Source organism: Juglans microcarpa x Juglans regia, chromosome 5D (genome assembly GCF_004785595.1).
Source record: "Juglans microcarpa x Juglans regia isolate MS1-56 chromosome 5D, Jm3101_v1.0, whole genome shotgun sequence".
Classification (NCBI taxonomy): Eukaryota; Viridiplantae; Streptophyta; class Magnoliopsida; order Fagales; family Juglandaceae; genus Juglans; species Juglans microcarpa x Juglans regia.
Window position 1 is genome coordinate 6,675,193 of NC_054602.1, and position 17,542 is coordinate 6,692,734.

Below are 17,542 nucleotides of genomic sequence, written 5' to 3' on the forward strand. Positions count from 1 at the left end.
AAGCCTGCGTGGGTTTTTGTGGGGATGCGAGTGGCGTACGTTTTAACTGTGGCAGAGAAACTGGAAGTCGGAGATTAGTAAGTTTCGGTTTGGAGAAACAGATTCCTTTTTAGTTGAAAGGACTCAGTGGGTATATACTGTTGTATAATATATATATTCCCTCTTCTATACCTTTTTTTTTCTTTTTTTTTTTTTAAAAAAAAATAGGAAAATTAAAATGATTTGTAATTCGTATTAATTAAGCAATATGCATGGTATTAACAAGAAGCAAATAATGGTGAAAGATACTACAAAATGATAAGACGTCATACTCAAATACATGGTTTTCTTTTTACCATATTGTTATTGATATTGTTCGTAGGGCAGTTACCATTGTTGTTCTCGTCATAAAAAATAAAATCATTATTTACATATTAGATTATTTGGTTGTTTACATATACTTTGTATCGTTTCATCGATGAGTCATTAAACTTTTTTTTTTAATAATTATATTATATAAAAACATGTACATAATTTCCTTAATTAAATTACTTTATGGAAAACTCTTCTTCCAAACGAGTTTGCACACCAAATCACGTATTAATACTGATATGTAAGGCATCCATCCGTTTAATGAAATAGCGTAAATTGAAGATTGAAATAATTTTCGTGAGATAAAAGATCTTCTCTTCTTTCAAAATTTTTCTTCTTTTATTTTTTTAATAAAAAAATATATTTTAGGGTCGATACGCGATTTAGTGTACCAAATTACTTGTACCTAACAAAACTCTTGATTTTTCCTTATCACCTAAATATCAATTAAATTAAAGAATTAAACTTTATATGAGAAAATACATGATGATTCTCTTATCACTAATAGCTGATTTTGGTTATACAAAATTAACTAATTTTATCTCATGTAATTTTTATAATTTTTTTAAACTACCATATAAATATAGTAAATAATTTAATTTTTTAATTTTAAAATTAAAATAATATTAAAAAATAATATTAAAAAATAATATTATAATAATATTTTATTTTATTCTTAATAAAATATCTCCTCTTATCTCGTAACTCTTAACTCTGGAACGAGACGAGATAAGTATGAGTACAGATCACTCCAAACAAATTCAAAACATCGTTATTAGAATAAGTAGTTTCCTTCCCCCACCAATGAATGGTTGAAGGTCAAATATCATTGATTTTCTCGCCACTAAAAAAAAAAAGGGTAGTTTCCATCGCCACGTTGGATTGTTTGCTTGCTTAAACAAAATTCAACTCTAGAAGATCATCAATGATCATCTTACATCCCTACATCCAAAAAAAAAAAAAATTGATCACCTTACATCCGACCAAACTGTCACCAGCTACATGAGTAAGCAGAAGCAATGGACATTATGGCGTCGACGTGTAATGTATTGGTTTCGTGGCTTCGTGCAACTCACGTAGACGTACGCATCGGGTCCTTGATACAGAGCATCTCCAAACCCTTTGATCCCCACGGTTTGACGCCACACCCCCCCCGGGGAAGATGGATGAACCCTGCAGCGCGCACGTTTTGGGGCGGTGTGTATAAAAATTGTGGATGGCTTGGGAGATGGAAAACTCAACACGATGGTCGGTGATGATTTCGCAACAACCAAACCCTAAGTGTTATTTCCACGCCCATCTGACATCTGTCACGCGGCCATTTCTATCACATGAGTCAAACATTTTACATAGAGGGAAGCATTTCTTTTAGGTAAATTGGATTAAACGCAAATTCGACCATCTCATTTAATGCTGTAAAGTCCACGTTATACATATATCTCTATGAAAAATCTATTCATATTCTGATGATGATGTGATATTAAATGATAGATTTATAAATTAAATATAATAAATAATCTTTAATCATTTAATACTATATCATGAAATAATAAAAAAATAATAAGAATTAAGATGATGAGTAACCCTACTCTATTTCTTTTATTCAAATATTGATCTCCGAATACTGAAATAACTAATATATACCCCTGGGCTGGCATGGGGCGGGATGTTTGGGCCTCGGACTGGACTAAGGGTCTGCATGGGTTCTAATATGTGTTTTTGGCGTATTGGTTGGTCCAGTTTATGTTGAGTGGGGTTTTGTGCCCACGTTTCTGGATTATTGAGTTCTTAGGAGATGGGTGGGCTTCTCTGTCTCAAGGCCGCCCGGGTGAGGGCAGATTTATAATATATATATATGTAGTGCATTCATTCCATCAACCAGGTGAGAGGATAATCAGTGGGATTCTGGACCTATATGGTGGGGCTATCGGATTGGCCAGGGCTGCATGATTTTCGTAATTAATATGGCTTGGCAGTAGGAATTTTGCATTTCTCTTGGATGGATGCTGCAAGACTCCAGAGTCCAGCCCAATTGTGATATTAAGTGGACTTCTCGGTGCAAACAACCGAAGATGCACACTATGTGTCTTTTTTATTACAAAAATTTTATTTACAGTCATTTTATACATTTTATTAATGCAATTAATTACGTTATTTTTTTAATATAAAATAATTATTTTGATCAATCATATCAGTGAAATACACAAAAAATACATAAAAATAATTGTATATAGTATAACTCTTTTTATTAACGGGTTTAACTACAAAATTGGTCCATGTGATTTATCTTGAAATCAAGTCAATTTATTTTAAGTACTTTTCAATTGAATCTTTTATGCCCCGTGGGTTTAAATAACCATGTGTGCACTGTGCACCAAGTGTATAAAAAATAAAAGTTTCAAAAGAAATTGTTACAAAAATTAAAAAAAATTAAATTTATAAATAGAAGAAAACAAATTAAAATTTGCGAATATAAACAAAAAAAAAAAAAAAAAGAAGGATAGAACTATTTACATTGCTATTAAGGAAATTATGTAAATAGATACCCTTTGCATTATTAATTATCAAAGATTTTAACTTAGGCATCCAAAATTATCACTGTCTAAATTATAAAGTACCAGAAAGATAGATCTATAAAGCGACAGAAGTAGTCTAAATAAAGTCTGTTGTTTTATCTTCTTCTTTTTGCTAGATAGAGCCATTTGTTGTTCGAAATGGATTAGGCTTGAGTACTTTAGATGATGATCTCGATCGAGTAATAATAAAAGTAAAACGACAGACTTCGATTTCACCCACCATGCTATGCATGCATCATGCATATGTGTCATGAATCGGCACAAAGTAATAACTTATTCACATAATACGACAGAAGCCATTAAAGTACTAAAGTACTCTGCATGCATGCTTTGAGCATGAAGATCATGAAGAGAAAACATATATATAGGTAAAGTGATTGCTGACCTAACTTTCGGATGGTAGTGAAAAAGTTGGGAGTTTTGATCTATCTGTAGTCATATGAAGTCGTGGTTATGCTGTTTCTGGTGTTTTCGTTTTCGAGAGTGAGTGATCAGTCATGGTGTGGATCTATCTGAGTTGTCATTCTATTGGAATGTTGGTTTGGATTTACGTGGGTTAGGTGATGCAATCCACTTAACTTACCCTCCCTTTAAACAATATTAATTCCTGCCTGCCTTCATTTTCTTAACACAAGGATCAATACAATACAAAAAGAAGTAAGCCAAAAGTCACGTGCCAGGGCAGGTCGACCATTCACATGCATAAAGGAAATCGTGGTGCAAGTTGCTTGCCAGCAGCTTCCAAACCCATTTGATTGTTTTTATCGGATGTTGACGAGGTGTATATATATATATAATGGTTACCATTTAAGTGTCATATTAACATGAATTCCCTCATAATGCTTCAATCACTCACAAAAAAAAGGGTGCCTTGACTAAAGACTAAGGCCGCTAATTAAGGTGGATGACTTAAAAATTATTCAGGTGATCAAGGACGTCGTTGCATATATATATAAATATATATATATATATATTTCTCTTCATAAAAGATTTAATAGAAAGAGTGAGATAACTCTTTATAAATATCAAGATGAGTTTATTCTTAAGCCACGTGGGATTTCTCAATATATATATATATATATATATATATATATATATTAAGCATTTTGTGGCAGGAGTCTTTAAATGGAGATCAGACTCCTTCGCTTTAAGAGGTACCAATGCAAAAACACTTTCTGTTTAGATCTTTATAATTTCAAATAATTATGTACGTGTTGGGTATGTTATTAGCTATAGAGAGAGAATTCAAAAGCTCACTCAAGCCCAATAGGTTTGTGACAAACTTGAATCAATAAGGTATGAATTAGTTAATTCCCTTGCCTTATTAAAATGCCAAATGTTGTTATGTGTAGCTAGTCATTTGCAGAATATCATACGCATGTGAATTATTAAATATGAACTACTTTTGCACGCTTGGCATTTATAATTGTCGGTTTCTTCATGTTTATGCCAATATCTCGATTCTATGTTTTTTGCTAGCTAGCTAGGCTAATGAGGATGGCTTGATCATCCATTTTGTGAATTCACTTCTGGTTTTTGTTGGGTTAAATCACTACAATTCAAAATGATATGCCTTTTACGAGAAAATATATTTATAAATCTTATTTTTTACGCACCCAACACATCCATTATCCATATCAATGGGGTGTAAATTTAAACCGAAAAATCGGTTCAGACCGAAACCGGACCAGTTTGTTCGCATTTGAACCGGTCCAATCCAAAATCGATTCCTATATTATGAAAATCGGCTGGTCTCAGTCTGGTTTCGGTTCTGTGGTTTTCGGAATTGGACCGGTTGGAAAAAAAATATATATATAAAAATTATTTTTATATATTATACAAAATATATATATAAGTTTTATAGATAATATATAATATATATTAAATTTTTATATATAATGTATACAATTATATATCATATATGAAATAATTTCATATTATAATTTATAAGTTATAACATAAAATGTTAATCTTCAATATGGACATTTGTAATTTGTTTAATCATATGTTTTTAATATAATTATATATAAGATATTGTTATTATAATTTAAAAAATAAAAGCTTAATCTTAAAGATGAAAATTTAATTGATCATATTCTTTAAATATAATATATATATATTAAATTATTAATAACATCTTATCATAAAAAATAACACTTTATTCTATGTTTTTTATATTTTAAAAAAATCGAAAAATCGGACCGGAAACAAAGAAAATTGGAGGTACCGGTTTAAGAAAATAATCGAGACGTAATTAGTTTTAAAAAATACAAAATCGATATATACCGGTTCGGTTTTAAATTTTGTCTAAAATCAGACCGGACCGATTACACCCATAAAGTGATATCAGGTATGCTAAAAATGATTGGTGTTTTGAATTTTTTTTTTTTTTTAAGTTAAAATGGCTTCAGCTATAAATGATGTGTTAGCACGCCAACTTATTTATAACAAAACTCTACCTTTGTTTATCACAATGAAAGAAAAATCCGGAATGTAGTTTCATCCACAAAATATGTAAACGCAATCGATCTACATTTGTGAGAAGTTGAGGAATAAAATGCATTGGCAAAACCTAAATCAAGGTGTATGTTGTCTCCTCTAACTAAAGTCAATCCCAGTCAAACACCAGCATTAAAAAAACTCTACCCCATCTGATATTTGGTCACTCCCTTTGACCCTCCCGTCAAAGTTAACGCCATTAGTTCCCACTCACTAGCCTCGTTCCCACTCATACCAATAATACCCACTTTTTCTCTTAACACCAAAAATATAAAAGCTCTGTCTCCTGGCATTTCATATGCTCTCTGTTTCTCTCTCCCAGAGTATGTAAGCAAGAGAATCTCGTTTTCAAACTACCTTTGAACCGAAAAATGAAGACCTTCTGCAGATTTTTGGTCGTTTTTTCTCTGGTTGTACTTGTGGAATCCGCATGCAACAGTACAGACCAAGAACTGGTCTTCAAGGCTTTCAAATCAGTCAATGGATTTAATCGTTCTTGGTTTCAGTCTGCAGATTGGAACTGTTCAAGGCCTCATATTACAGAAATAAGGCTTCCCTCCAGAAATTTAAGCGGCATCATCTCATGGAGGTTCCTCGGGAGCTTGTCACAGTTGCGGATTCTCGATGTCTCTGGGAACTCTCTGCAAGGGTCTGTGCCTGGTTGGTTTTGGTCCCTTTCAAGCTTGGCATATGCTAATTTGTCCAAGAACCGGTTTGGAGGGAGCATTGGATTTGAACCCACCACGAGAAATGGTTCCTTCTCGTCGGTTCAGATGCTCAATCTGTCAACCAACAGGTTCACCAATTTGGCCCGGCTCGGTGGTTATCCGGAGCTTAGAGTTCTTGACCTCTCGCGCAACAATTTCCGAGCTTTGCCTTCTGGGTTCGCCAACCTCACCAAGCTAGTGCACCTCAAAATTTCAAGCTGCAAAATGTCAGGCAATGTAAAACCTATCTCGGTTCTTCGGTCATTAAAATATTTAGACGTGTCCAACAACTCCATGAATGGTACTTTCCCTTTTGATTTCCCTCCCCTTGGTATGCTCAACTTCCTTAACATTTCGCTTAACAATTTCACACTAGTAGTTGACCCAGACAAGTACCGGAGATTTGGAAAATCCGCGTTCATCCATTCTGGGACCTCAGTTTTCAATACTTCCAAAACGCCAAGCATTGATCATGTCCAACCTCATTTCAAAACCCCACCTCACAGTCGCAGACCCGTCCAAAAACACAACCCTTTGAACAAAAACTCCAGCACTAAAAACCCAAAATCAAAAACCAAAGCTCTGGTTCTGGGTCTAACATGTGCATCTGCATCTGTCTTTGTTTTCATGGCCATCTGTTTGGGCTTGTTGTACAGAAGGAACAGACTTGCAAGACAGAACAAATGGGCAATCTCCAAACCGGTCCAATTGCCCTTCAAGTACGAGAAATCAGGGCCGTTTTCGTTCGAGACGGAGTCGGGCACGTCATGGGTCGCTGACATCAAAGAACCAACCTCGGCTCCAGTGGTGATGTTCGAGAAGCCACTGATGAATCTGACCTTCAAGGATCTGATCGCCGTCACTTCACACTTCGGCAAGGAGTCCCAGCTCGCAGAAGGTAGGAGTGGGCCCGTGTACAGAGCCATCCTCCCGGGAGAAATCCACGTGGCAATCAAGGTCCTGGAAAACGCCAGGGACGTCGATCACGACGATGCCGTATCCTTGTTCGAGGACCTTTCCCGGCTCAAACACCCCAACCTACTCCCCCTCTCTGGCTACTGCATTGCAGGTAGTGTACTGCACCTTCTTTTAAAATTCACATTTAAGTTTTTTATATTCGAGAATCTTGTAGCATCTTTAGATATTTGACCAACTGTAAATTTTTATTTTTATTTTTAAATTGACCAACTGTATTAATCAGCCTCACGGGTTTTAACTGCTTTCAGTACTGCCCTGCACCGTAGACTGTTGTTTAATGCATGACCATTGTCACGGAAATCTAGCGCAGGCCATGATTAGATTCTGTAGAGACTCGTCACATATGGACGCTCTTAAGATTGATCCTCTTCTTTTTTTTTTTCAATTTTTTTTTTTTTGTCTTTTTTGTTTTTTTTTTTTTTTCACTTTCCTTTTCAGGGAAAGAGAAGCTGATCTTGTACGAATACATGTCCAACGGCAACTTGCACCGGTGGCTTCACGAGCTACCGACCGGGGAGCCCAATGTGGAGGACTGGAGCGGCGATACGTGGGAGCTGCACCATGCCTCTGGATCCCAACTATCATCACCGGAGAAATTGGTATGGGTCACGCGCCACCGCATTGCTGTGGGCATAGCGCGAGGGCTGGCATTCCTCCACCATGCCGGATCCAAACCCGTTGTGCATGGCCGCCTTGTAGCTTCTAACGTGTTACTATCCGAGAGTTTCGAGCCACGTATTATGGATTTCGGATTTCGAAATATGAGGACACAAGATGCGGGCCAATGGAGCACGGAGACGGACGTGTATTGTTTCGGGGTGGTACTAATGGAGTTGCTAACGGGTAGGGTAGGGTCCGCTGAGACGGTGGTGTGGGTGAGGAGGTTGGTGAGGGAAGGTGTGGGGGCAAGAGCGCTAGACCCGAGGGTGAGGCTAGGAGGGGAAGAGCTAGTGAGGGAGATGGTGGAGAGCCTCCGAGTCGCGTACTTGTGTACGTCGGAATCACCTGGGAAGAGGCCCACCATGCAACAGGCCTTAGGTCTACTCAAGGATATACATCCCGCTCATGGTGCGGATCTCATTCGTCTCGACCCTGTTTTGTCCCAGCTTCAAGCCCCGTGATAATGGAGTGCCACCCTCGTGTACTTAATTTGAAGCGCATGCCAATAGAAGCCTCACAAAGAGGGGTATTGCCTCGATACTTAACAGCTTTGATTGAGGCAATGTGTTTACACCTGTTCGTGACTCTAGACAATTATTTTTGTGTCTTGATTAAGATTTTATGTCACAAAAACTTGCTGAATTTTAAAACTTAGAATGAGATATATTGACATATATTATTAGTTTTCAGATTATTTATTCAGTATCTTAATGTTTTTTCAAGATATTTGATGATGTTAAATGTTGTGGAGTTCATTTTATGTATCTTTTGATTTCACCCTAAATCTTAGAGTTCAAACAAGTAAGAGTTCTGAAACTATTTTAATTTGTGATGTAAAGATAAAAATGAGAGTGAAAGGAAATGGAGAAGAAAGAGAAAATGTAGAAAAGATGGGGAATTAAGGAGTGTGTTTGCATGGTTGTGTTTTGGGTGAGGAAAGAAGGCAGATAATCCCAATTAATATTGCTTGTCTCTTCTGCGAGCTGGGTATACCTTTTATACCTTTTCATCTCTTTTCTTTTCGAATGAATACGGTTTCTTTTTCTTTCTTTTCCTTTTCTTTTTATTCTTTTTATTTTTTAATTTCTTGTTACCTTTATTCCTCTGATTTTACTTTTCCTTTAGTTTTGGAAATTTTTCCTATTCGTGCCTGAGGTTTCCTAGTAATAATGCCTATAGAAAAATTATATAGTTACTTAATTTTAAGATATAACTTAATGTTAATTTGTTGTAATTTTATGTTAAAAAAAAAAAGGCAGTTTATTACAACTTATATGAGCACTTGGTGCTTAAAAGAACACAAATGATAGATGATCCGTAGCCAAGCTTATACTTTACGTGGGATCTGAACCTTTAATGCATTGAATAAATTAACCCGATATAAATATGCAAGTAGTTAAAACCGAGTGAGAAACTCGGAAAATCTCATACATTATATATGCTGTCAAACTAGTTTAATTTCTTTGTCCACTTGATTTGGAGTAATTCTTACATCTTCCTATCGATGTATGGTGGACAAGCAGTACAGAGGCTGGAGACGTTTCTGCGTCATTCAATGCTTGATTATTTACACAAATCATTCTCATGATGATCCTCTGAAGCTGGCATTTCAATTCTCAGTTGGAAGTATATGCAAATTGGAGTAAAAAAAAAAAAGGCAAAAGAGAGTTGAACGAATAATGTATCGTATGTAAAGAGACAGCGAATTCAACGAAATGCCGTGCTCTGCAGGGGCTCTTAACACTTAGTAATACCAGTTAAATTGCCACTTGCCCCGCGCCCTGTCCGTCATGCATGGTGTTGCTGTAATTTGCTGCGCACACTTTTCTTTATGGAAAGAAAGAAAAAAGGTTGCTGAATGGCATACAAATCGGCTTAGGACTAAGTGCTTTACCCAGTGTTGTCTTTTGGACCATAGAGGTGGGACTCTCTAGGAGTTTCTTATCTTTCATCCTTTTAGCTTTCATGTCTTTGATACTTTTGCTTTGGATAGTCTTTTCTTTTCTGGCAAATTACTTGATTATATTACATAAATAAGAAAGATAATCTGGTTTCCATTAACCCCTGACCATGTCAAACTCACCGACAATCCATCTGCTGCATTTTCATTTACAAGTGCATCAGTTAGGCAGGGTTTGCTTGTGTATTTATATATTATAATATATCTTTTTTTCTTTTTAAATAGATTTGCATACTCTAAAACAAATGGCGAACCCATTTTTGCTTATCTGATTGGAGGAGTACTGTAGTGTAATATAGCTTGAATGGTAGCTAGTGGTCAGCTTTCCACTAATGCTGATTCAACCGGGAATAAGATTTGCTTCGATTTCTTTTTATCCGACAAGTTGTTCAGATCATGTATGTGCATGGGCTCTAAGATGTGGACTATAAATGTAATGAAAATACTACTACTCCCTGTTCTTGCTTTGCACAAAGGAATTATTGATTCTCCTTTGCTCACAAAAATACAGAAAAGAATCATATTTTTTTCCCCTTTTTTTCTACCTAATCACGTTTTGGATTATATATAAAGATTAATTATGGTTCTTCACTAAAATGAATGTTTTCTTTCTTCTCTGGATTCCGCACCAGTTAAATTGAAGGCGAAAAATAGAAAAATTCTTCTTATCAGTTATTATCTATCACCTCACATCTTATAAAAAATACTCTTATATTTTATAAAAAATACCCATACATTCAATAAAAAAAATTATAGATATAAAGTGTAAAAGTGAATTGTAATTAATAGATAGGAAATTCCCGAAAAATAACATTGTTCTTGCGTTAATGTTGTACATCCAAATTGGGATACCACTGGATCGGGATGCCCGCAAAGGCTCAAGCCCTTTTATACGTGACCCATAGTTAAATCATCAAATTTTAGGTCGGCCCAGCCCACAATGCCGGAGTTTCCTCTTTGAAACTCCTAGTACTAGCTCTCCAGCTTCGTCCCCCACAAAACCCTCGGTTCCTCCCCTAACTTTAATTACTGCCAAGTTTTCTTGCAGGCCTCCAATTCGAAGCCTTAACAGCTTCCTCTTCTGCGAAACTGTGAAAATCGACCTTAACAAACCTAGTTCTCCGACTCCCATATTAGATCCCCAATAAGCCCTAGCTCCCCATGGCATCGAAGAAAAAGCAATTCGAAGGCATTGCTATGTTATCCATGTACAACGACGAGGAAGAAGAAGAAGAGGAGGAGGAAGGTATGGAAGATGTAGTAGAACAAGAAGAACAACGACCAGAAGATGAAAAAGCTGAGCGACAAGAATCAGTGCGAGAGCAACAAGACGAAGATTACCGGGATTCGATCATGACAGAGCAAGAAGACCTAATGGCAATCGACGAAAGAATAATTGGTGGTGATTCTGCTAACGACGACACGCCGCCGATTGATAATGAGAGTACGATGCCACGGCTTCCGGTTCCGGTGGTGTCGCCGCAGCAAGAGGCAGCGTTGTCCGGTAGTTCGAGGATGGGTAGAAAAGGGCAGCTTACGATTGTGGATTATGGTCACGATGAGGTTGCTATGTCTCCTGAACCCGAGGTACTACCCCTCTTCTTTTCTTCGTTTTTCATACAAACCGTGTTTAGTTGCCACGAGACTTTGGGAAATGGTAATAGGATTCAATATATTATGTTTTTATGATGTTTAAGCTTCGAATGAGAGTGCTCTGTGCGCTTTATGTATCAAGAATCAATCATACTTATATAAAAAAAAAATGAATCAAGAATCAGTCATGAGGGGGAGGTTGTACGAGCGTTAGATATCGTATAATATATATTTCCCTGCCACCAAATGGTGTTTTTATCTGATACCGAACGTTGCAATCAAGATTGGAGATTTTGTGCAGAGTTTCTGGATACTTGAATAAGTTGGGAGGATGTTTTGGGAGAAATTTGTAACTTCGTGGAACTTTTTTTTGGATAATAGGTTTTGTCAATGTTTTTGTTGGTAAAAACTTCAGCGAATGGTGCCTCTTCCTCTGAGAGAAGTTTTTTTTTTTGGGTGGAGGGGAGGTTTGGTGAACGTACTCTCAGTTTTATCCTACATTGCATTGTCTCAATTTATATTTTTCTTTGTGGTATTTTTGGTAGGATGGAGAAATAGGAGGAAGTGGTCGAGTGATGTTTGGAGAGGAGCTTCAAATTGCTAATGGTATGTATGATGTGTTTGTGAGTATTTGGTACTTTCTTTTGTACTTCCTGCACATTTAATCGCTTTTTTTCTTGTGACATAGACTGTATTGTTAAATAACATTGTATATACTCGTTTTTGTAAGTAACATTGTATGTGCTCATGATGCCCTCATCCTGCCAATTAGGGTGTTCATTGGGAGATGGACATTTGTTTTGCAAACTGGCATGCTGACATTGTATATCATCAAAATACGCTCATGATATTTTCAAAGGGATAAATGTTACATAATGGCTATCATCGTTTAAATACAGCATTATATTCATGTATCGAAATGGTCACATTGATTTGCAGATAGGTAGCCAAGTTGCCTACTGAGCCATTTTTCCTTTGGTTGCCAAAGTTGTCGGAAATGCAGAAAATGGTAGAGTTTATTGACAAAGATAACATGAGCATTGTGAATGAATTGTGTCATTGCCCTATTGATGTCATAGTTCAGGTTAAAAAAATATCGCAAAGGTGTTTGATTTCCGCACTTATTGGGAAACATAATTGTTGTTTACTGTAAAATTTTAAATATAAATTAAAACACAAAGCGTATTTGAGCTCTTGGTCATATGCGGAGATTGTAAAGTGGTGGTGGGGTGAGTATGGGGAGGTCAAGTATGTCTTACTGATAATAAATAAATAAATAAATAAGTATTAAGTACAAAGGACTTAAAACTCATATGTTTGTTTATGTGTTATTTTGTAAGTCCAATAGTAGGTCTCCTCTTTTCTATCATTACTTTCATTGTTTGTTGTAGGTAATTTCCATGAGAAAACGCCTGCTGGATCTATTCAGGCTTTAACACCTAGCAATCAAGTAACTCCATCATCTGATCCATCACATAATGATGCAATGAACGATGCGGTGCATGAATCAGACGGTGCACACTGTGAGGATGCTGTCATGGAACATGAAAAAGAAGTTAATCCAATGGATAAGTTTCTTCCACCACCACCAAAGGCAAAATGCTCAGAAGAGCTACAAGTAAGTCCTTCAAAATTTCTAATGTTTAGGTATGTGTATTGTATACTCGCTGTGTACTTGAATAAATTTGCAAGATTGAGTAAATTTTCACTTTGTGAGATTGAATAAATTTTCATTTTTACTTTTAAAGAGAAGTAATTTCTATTCAAAATTTTATTTATTTATTTCTCAAGAAGATTGAGGTTTTTTATTGCATTTTTCACATTACCAAATTCTTATATTTACAAGATTGAGGTAATGCAACTTTTCTTGCCTAAAATGATAAATTTGAGCTGTTGTCCATTATATGCATATGTTGCCTATTGGTTTGTAGAGATGAGATTTTACTTTTTCTGTCATCATAATTTTTTTTGATCGGTATGAAGACGAGGTTAAAATTTTAGTGCTGGACATGGCGGTCATCATACTTAATCCATTTCTTTCTACCTCTTTCTTCTTCTTTTTTTTTTTTTCTTTTTTTTTGGGGGGGGGGGGGGGGGTTGCATATAGTTAGAACATGTGAGTAAGTCGTTTTACTTACTTTTTCACATTGTACTCATAAAAATATCTTACTTTTTTGCATTGTAAATCTTCTGTTAAGCTGCTTTTTTGGATTTGAACAAAAAAACTATCATGAAACCTATGTTATCATCAATGTTGAATCTTAAGGAAAATTTTCCATTTTGGATTGAATGATAAAATGTGAGGATTATTTCCATTGAATTATATAGACATTTTTGAGGGAATTACAGTGATCAAGTGCAGTACAATGTTGTGTTTACAGCAACTCCACAAACTCTATTTATCGCAAGTTGTTTTGGGCTTGCTGAAATTAGGGATGGTTTGTGCCTGTACCACTTAATATAACCTCTGATGCTTACACATCCAAATTATTTATGTATGCAAGTTTTTTTCGCACTTTTTAATGAAATTCTTGTTACTCGTAAAATAATCATGTATGCAAATTTAAGTGATAGCCTGTAGGGTATGCCCCTGTGAAAAAGACTGTTATATCTTAGGGTAAAGTTGGCACAATGACTTGTCATAGGAATCTGTATTGTGATTGCATTGCTGTAACGTTGCTTCTAATTTAAGATTTTTTTAATATCTCAAAAAATTTCTGTTCCATGCATTACTACGTATTATGGATTAATAATATTTTTATATTGATGTACGGTATAGCATGCTTTATTTCTTTTGATGTCTTTATCCTTTTGTTATGTTATTGCAGAGGAAAATAAATAAGTTTCTTGATTACAAGAAAGCTGGAAAAAGCTTCAATGCAGAAGTACGCAACAGGAAGGATTATAGGAACCCAGACTTCTTACTACATGCAGTGAGGTATCAAGATATTGATCAAATAGGGTCTTGCTTCAGGAAAGATGTATTTGATCCTCATGGATATGACAAAAACGACTACTTTGACGAAATAGGTCATTAACAGTTCCTTTTGCAGATCTCTCTCTCTTCTCTGTGTTTATAATGGCAGCCTGTTTGCATTTTTTTTAGTAATGTTATTACTTTTAGACTTCTTGGTCAATTACACAGAATATGTGATTACAGCCTTTAGGAGGGATATGTCAGTATAACATGTGTTTGGTACTGTGGACTGTGGAGTGTGTATTTAAGGTGGGTATTTTCCTGGTTCTGTTGCTTTTATAAGAGAATTTTTGTATAGAACAAGATTGGAGAGATCATGAATATATATTAAATTCATAAACCCAGACCCTTCGTTTTGGATTGCTTTAAACAAATTGAGAAGTTAAAACATTTGTCTATCTGAAGTCAGTGTTATGGAACATTTCAGTCTTTTTGTCATTGCCTTTGCTTATATCCAGTACGAGGGTTGGTGAATATTCAATTTCATACTGTGGTTGAAAGGGTGTATTTCTTTATTGACCTATATTATGTCAGGTATATTTATTTTCAGAATTACGGGGTCAAAGCTTTAGTCTTGACTTACCAATGGAGATATCAGGGTCAAGTTATTTTGTTTGTTGTTCCGATTTGTGCATCTTCCTGATCGCATTAATTTCTTTGTTTGCTGCTTCTGTTTGTCTTCTGAAGTTACCTGACAGTGTCCATCTGGTATTGCTATCATAGATCTCTTCAACATAATTGCTTGCCACTTACATCTCATATGTTGTGTAGCAGAGGCTGATATGAGGCGTGCAGAACAAGAAAAGAAGAAGAGTCAGAAGGTCGAATTTGTTTCTGGAGGAACACAACCTGTAACAGTTGCACCTGCATCAAGAATTAATATACCTATTCCAGGTCTGGAAAAGATCTTATTTGTTAATTTGGTGGGTTATGCTTTTAGAAGTTATTATTTGTTTCCTTTTAAAATAAAATTGGGCAATACCATGTTCATATATTAAGTCCTTCTGTAGGTGTCTCAACTGCAGCAGCTACTGGTTTGCCATCTGCCCCACCTGTGGCTGACACTGCTACGAGGGACATTCGACAGAACAAGAAGTCTAAGTGGGATAAGGTTCTCATAAATGCATATGCCATTTATAATTGCCAATCATAGCAGTAGACTCGCCATATTTAAGTGTTAATTCGTTTTGTTTCAGGTGGATGGGGATCGAAGAAATCCTTTGCCCTCTGGGGGGCAGGATTCAATTTCTTCAGCTGGGGCTCATGCTGTACTTTTATCTGCCGCTAATGCTGGCGCTGGATACATGGCTTTTGCGTAAGTTTTGTTAACAGCTTCAAATGATATTTTGTTACTTTTCTTCTCCCAGTATTTCTATACTTATGATTTTAGTTTGTGTTTGTGCACTTTCTTAAAAAAGAATTCTTATGCTAAAGTATTTGATGATTTAGTTGCCCCTAATGATTCTTAAAGAATTCTGAGACGCCTATTGTATTCATGTATTGCTCTTGCAAGAATTCTCTGGTGTCTGTTGTATTCATCATGTATTACCCTTGCAAGTTGCCCAAAGATCGGCTATGAAAACTGTTTTCTCAACTGCCATAATGCATGCATCTGAGGATTACATACTTGGGTTTATATCATATATATTATGCTTCTATATGAGGAATTACATGTTGCAGTAACTGCTAATGCATCCGAGTAAATGGTTAAATGGGTAGCTTTGGGGGTTGTGGGATGATGAATATGTAGGGATGTCTTTTTTATTTTATTCTAAAGTTCTCCGATACCTGAATTTATCCATCTGAGTTCAACTGCTGATTCTGTTGTTGGGTTTGGGTAAGATTGTTGGTGGGATTGGCAGTTTTATTCTGATTTTGTTGCTGTAATAAAGAAAGAACGGTAAGTAACTAAATAATTAATGGTTTTCATCATGTGGCAGGCAGCAAAGACGGCGCGAGGCGGAAGAAAAAAGATCTAGTGAAAGGAAGGCGGAGAGGAGATCCTGAGCCATTCATTGTACTACTCACCATACAACAACATTTTTGAAATGGATAAATCCGTTTTCTTTTTCCTTAGCTAAGGCCCAAGGGCAAATGTATGGGCTTGTATTTTATATTAAACCATACGTCCTGTCCACTTCAAAAATGAAAATGTATTTTTCTCTCACCTCATTCCTAGAACATCAGTTTAGGAACCCTTTGTTTTTTTTTTTTTTTTTTTAATTTATCGTTCTTGGTAGGAATATAATTTGTTGTGGGGGAAGTATCGATGTCTATACTGACGGATTAAATGGCTTTGTTTTTGTTTCCGTCCCTTAATATTATAGTAAATCAAGAACAGGTACTCTCTCTAATTATTGCTTCATGTTCAATTCAAATAAACACCAAAGAAAATCTGTCCTTAAATCAATAGCCATTATTCAGGAACTCCAGCCTACAGCTTCTAATTAATACTCGTTGTAGATAAGCGTGTTGAAAAACAGTGGAAAGTGGAAGGTTTAATTATTGTGCTCTCCAACTCGAAAAATATTTAATAAAGCCCAAACAACGAAGGATGCACGTCCAATTAAAGTAAGATTGTTGATAGAGGAGTCAGCATTTCGCACCATCCTTTTCAATAGAGTGTGAAAAGTACTCTCGGATCTAATTCGTGGAAGGGGAAATCATTTGTGATATAAAGGAGCCATTCCTACCGTATGGTTTGCAATTTTTTCTTAAATTGTTGAAGATCATCTTCAATTATTTATTTTATTTGAGTTTTTTTGAAATGGGAGGAGAGTTTTTTTTTTTTTTTCCCCTTCTTTTTTTGGTTACATCATGAGCAATTTGGTATTCCTAATTTATTTAGTTTTCTTTACCCTTTTTATTTTAGTAAAAAAAAAAATCATCCTCTATCCAAACCGGAAGGAATCTTAATTAGGAGCTAGCCCACCTAGCCCATATCATCAACATGCTATCTTTTTTTGGTAATGATACACTTTCAACCAGTTTACTCCTCCTTTATCACTCATACAATATTTTAAAGTTTTTATTTTTTTATCATTTTCTTTTAAGTATTTTTTTAATATCTTTAATCACTAAAAAAAATTAAAAAAATATATAATTTTACTAATAGTCACTTCCTTAACCATTAAGTAAAATAAAAAATTAAAAAAAAAAAATCAAATATAAAAAGATAGTAAGTTAGTAGTAAATGGGGAGTAATCTTATCATTTTCCATCTTTCTTTATTTGAATGGCGT

General features: G+C 35.5%; 2 protein-coding genes across 5 annotated transcripts; both read left to right on the forward strand.

The window, feature by feature from the left end:
• The first annotated feature begins 5,679 nt into the window (after positions 1–5,679).
• On the forward strand, positions 5,680–9,832 carry LOC121264733 (calmodulin-binding receptor kinase CaMRLK-like). 3 transcript variants are annotated; one of them, XR_005940548.1, is made up of 3 exons: positions 5,680–7,202; positions 7,550–8,297; positions 9,295–9,832. XR_005940548.1 is itself a non-coding variant. In XM_041168032.1 (2 exons), the coding sequence occupies exons 1-2, from the start codon at positions 5,798–5,800 to the stop codon at positions 8,230–8,232; spliced, it is 2,088 nt and encodes a 695-aa protein (XP_041023966.1). In that variant the 5' UTR covers positions 5,694–5,797; the 3' UTR covers positions 8,233–8,497. The 3 variants fall into 3 exon arrangements, 1 of the variants encoding a protein (XP_041023966.1); XR_005940549.1 differs by having other exon boundaries at positions 5,693–7,202; positions 9,300–9,832; XM_041168032.1 differs by lacking the exon at positions 9,295–9,832 and having other exon boundaries at positions 5,694–7,202; positions 7,550–8,497.
• Positions 9,833–10,651: 819 nt separating this feature from the next.
• LOC121264737 lies at positions 10,652–16,468 on the forward strand. 2 transcript variants are annotated; one of them, XM_041168040.1, is made up of 8 exons: positions 10,652–11,318; positions 11,870–11,930; positions 12,716–12,942; positions 14,153–14,354; positions 15,076–15,195; positions 15,312–15,412; positions 15,498–15,616; positions 16,242–16,468. In XM_041168040.1, exons 1-8 carry the CDS (start codon positions 10,893–10,895, stop codon positions 16,306–16,308), a joined length of 1,323 nt encoding a protein of 440 aa, XP_041023974.1. In that variant the 5' UTR covers positions 10,652–10,892; the 3' UTR covers positions 16,309–16,468. The 2 variants fall into 2 exon arrangements, with proteins under 2 accessions (XP_041023974.1, XP_041023973.1); XM_041168039.1 differs by having other exon boundaries at positions 10,656–11,318; positions 16,246–16,468.
• The last annotated feature ends 1,074 nt before the right edge of the window (positions 16,469–17,542 follow it).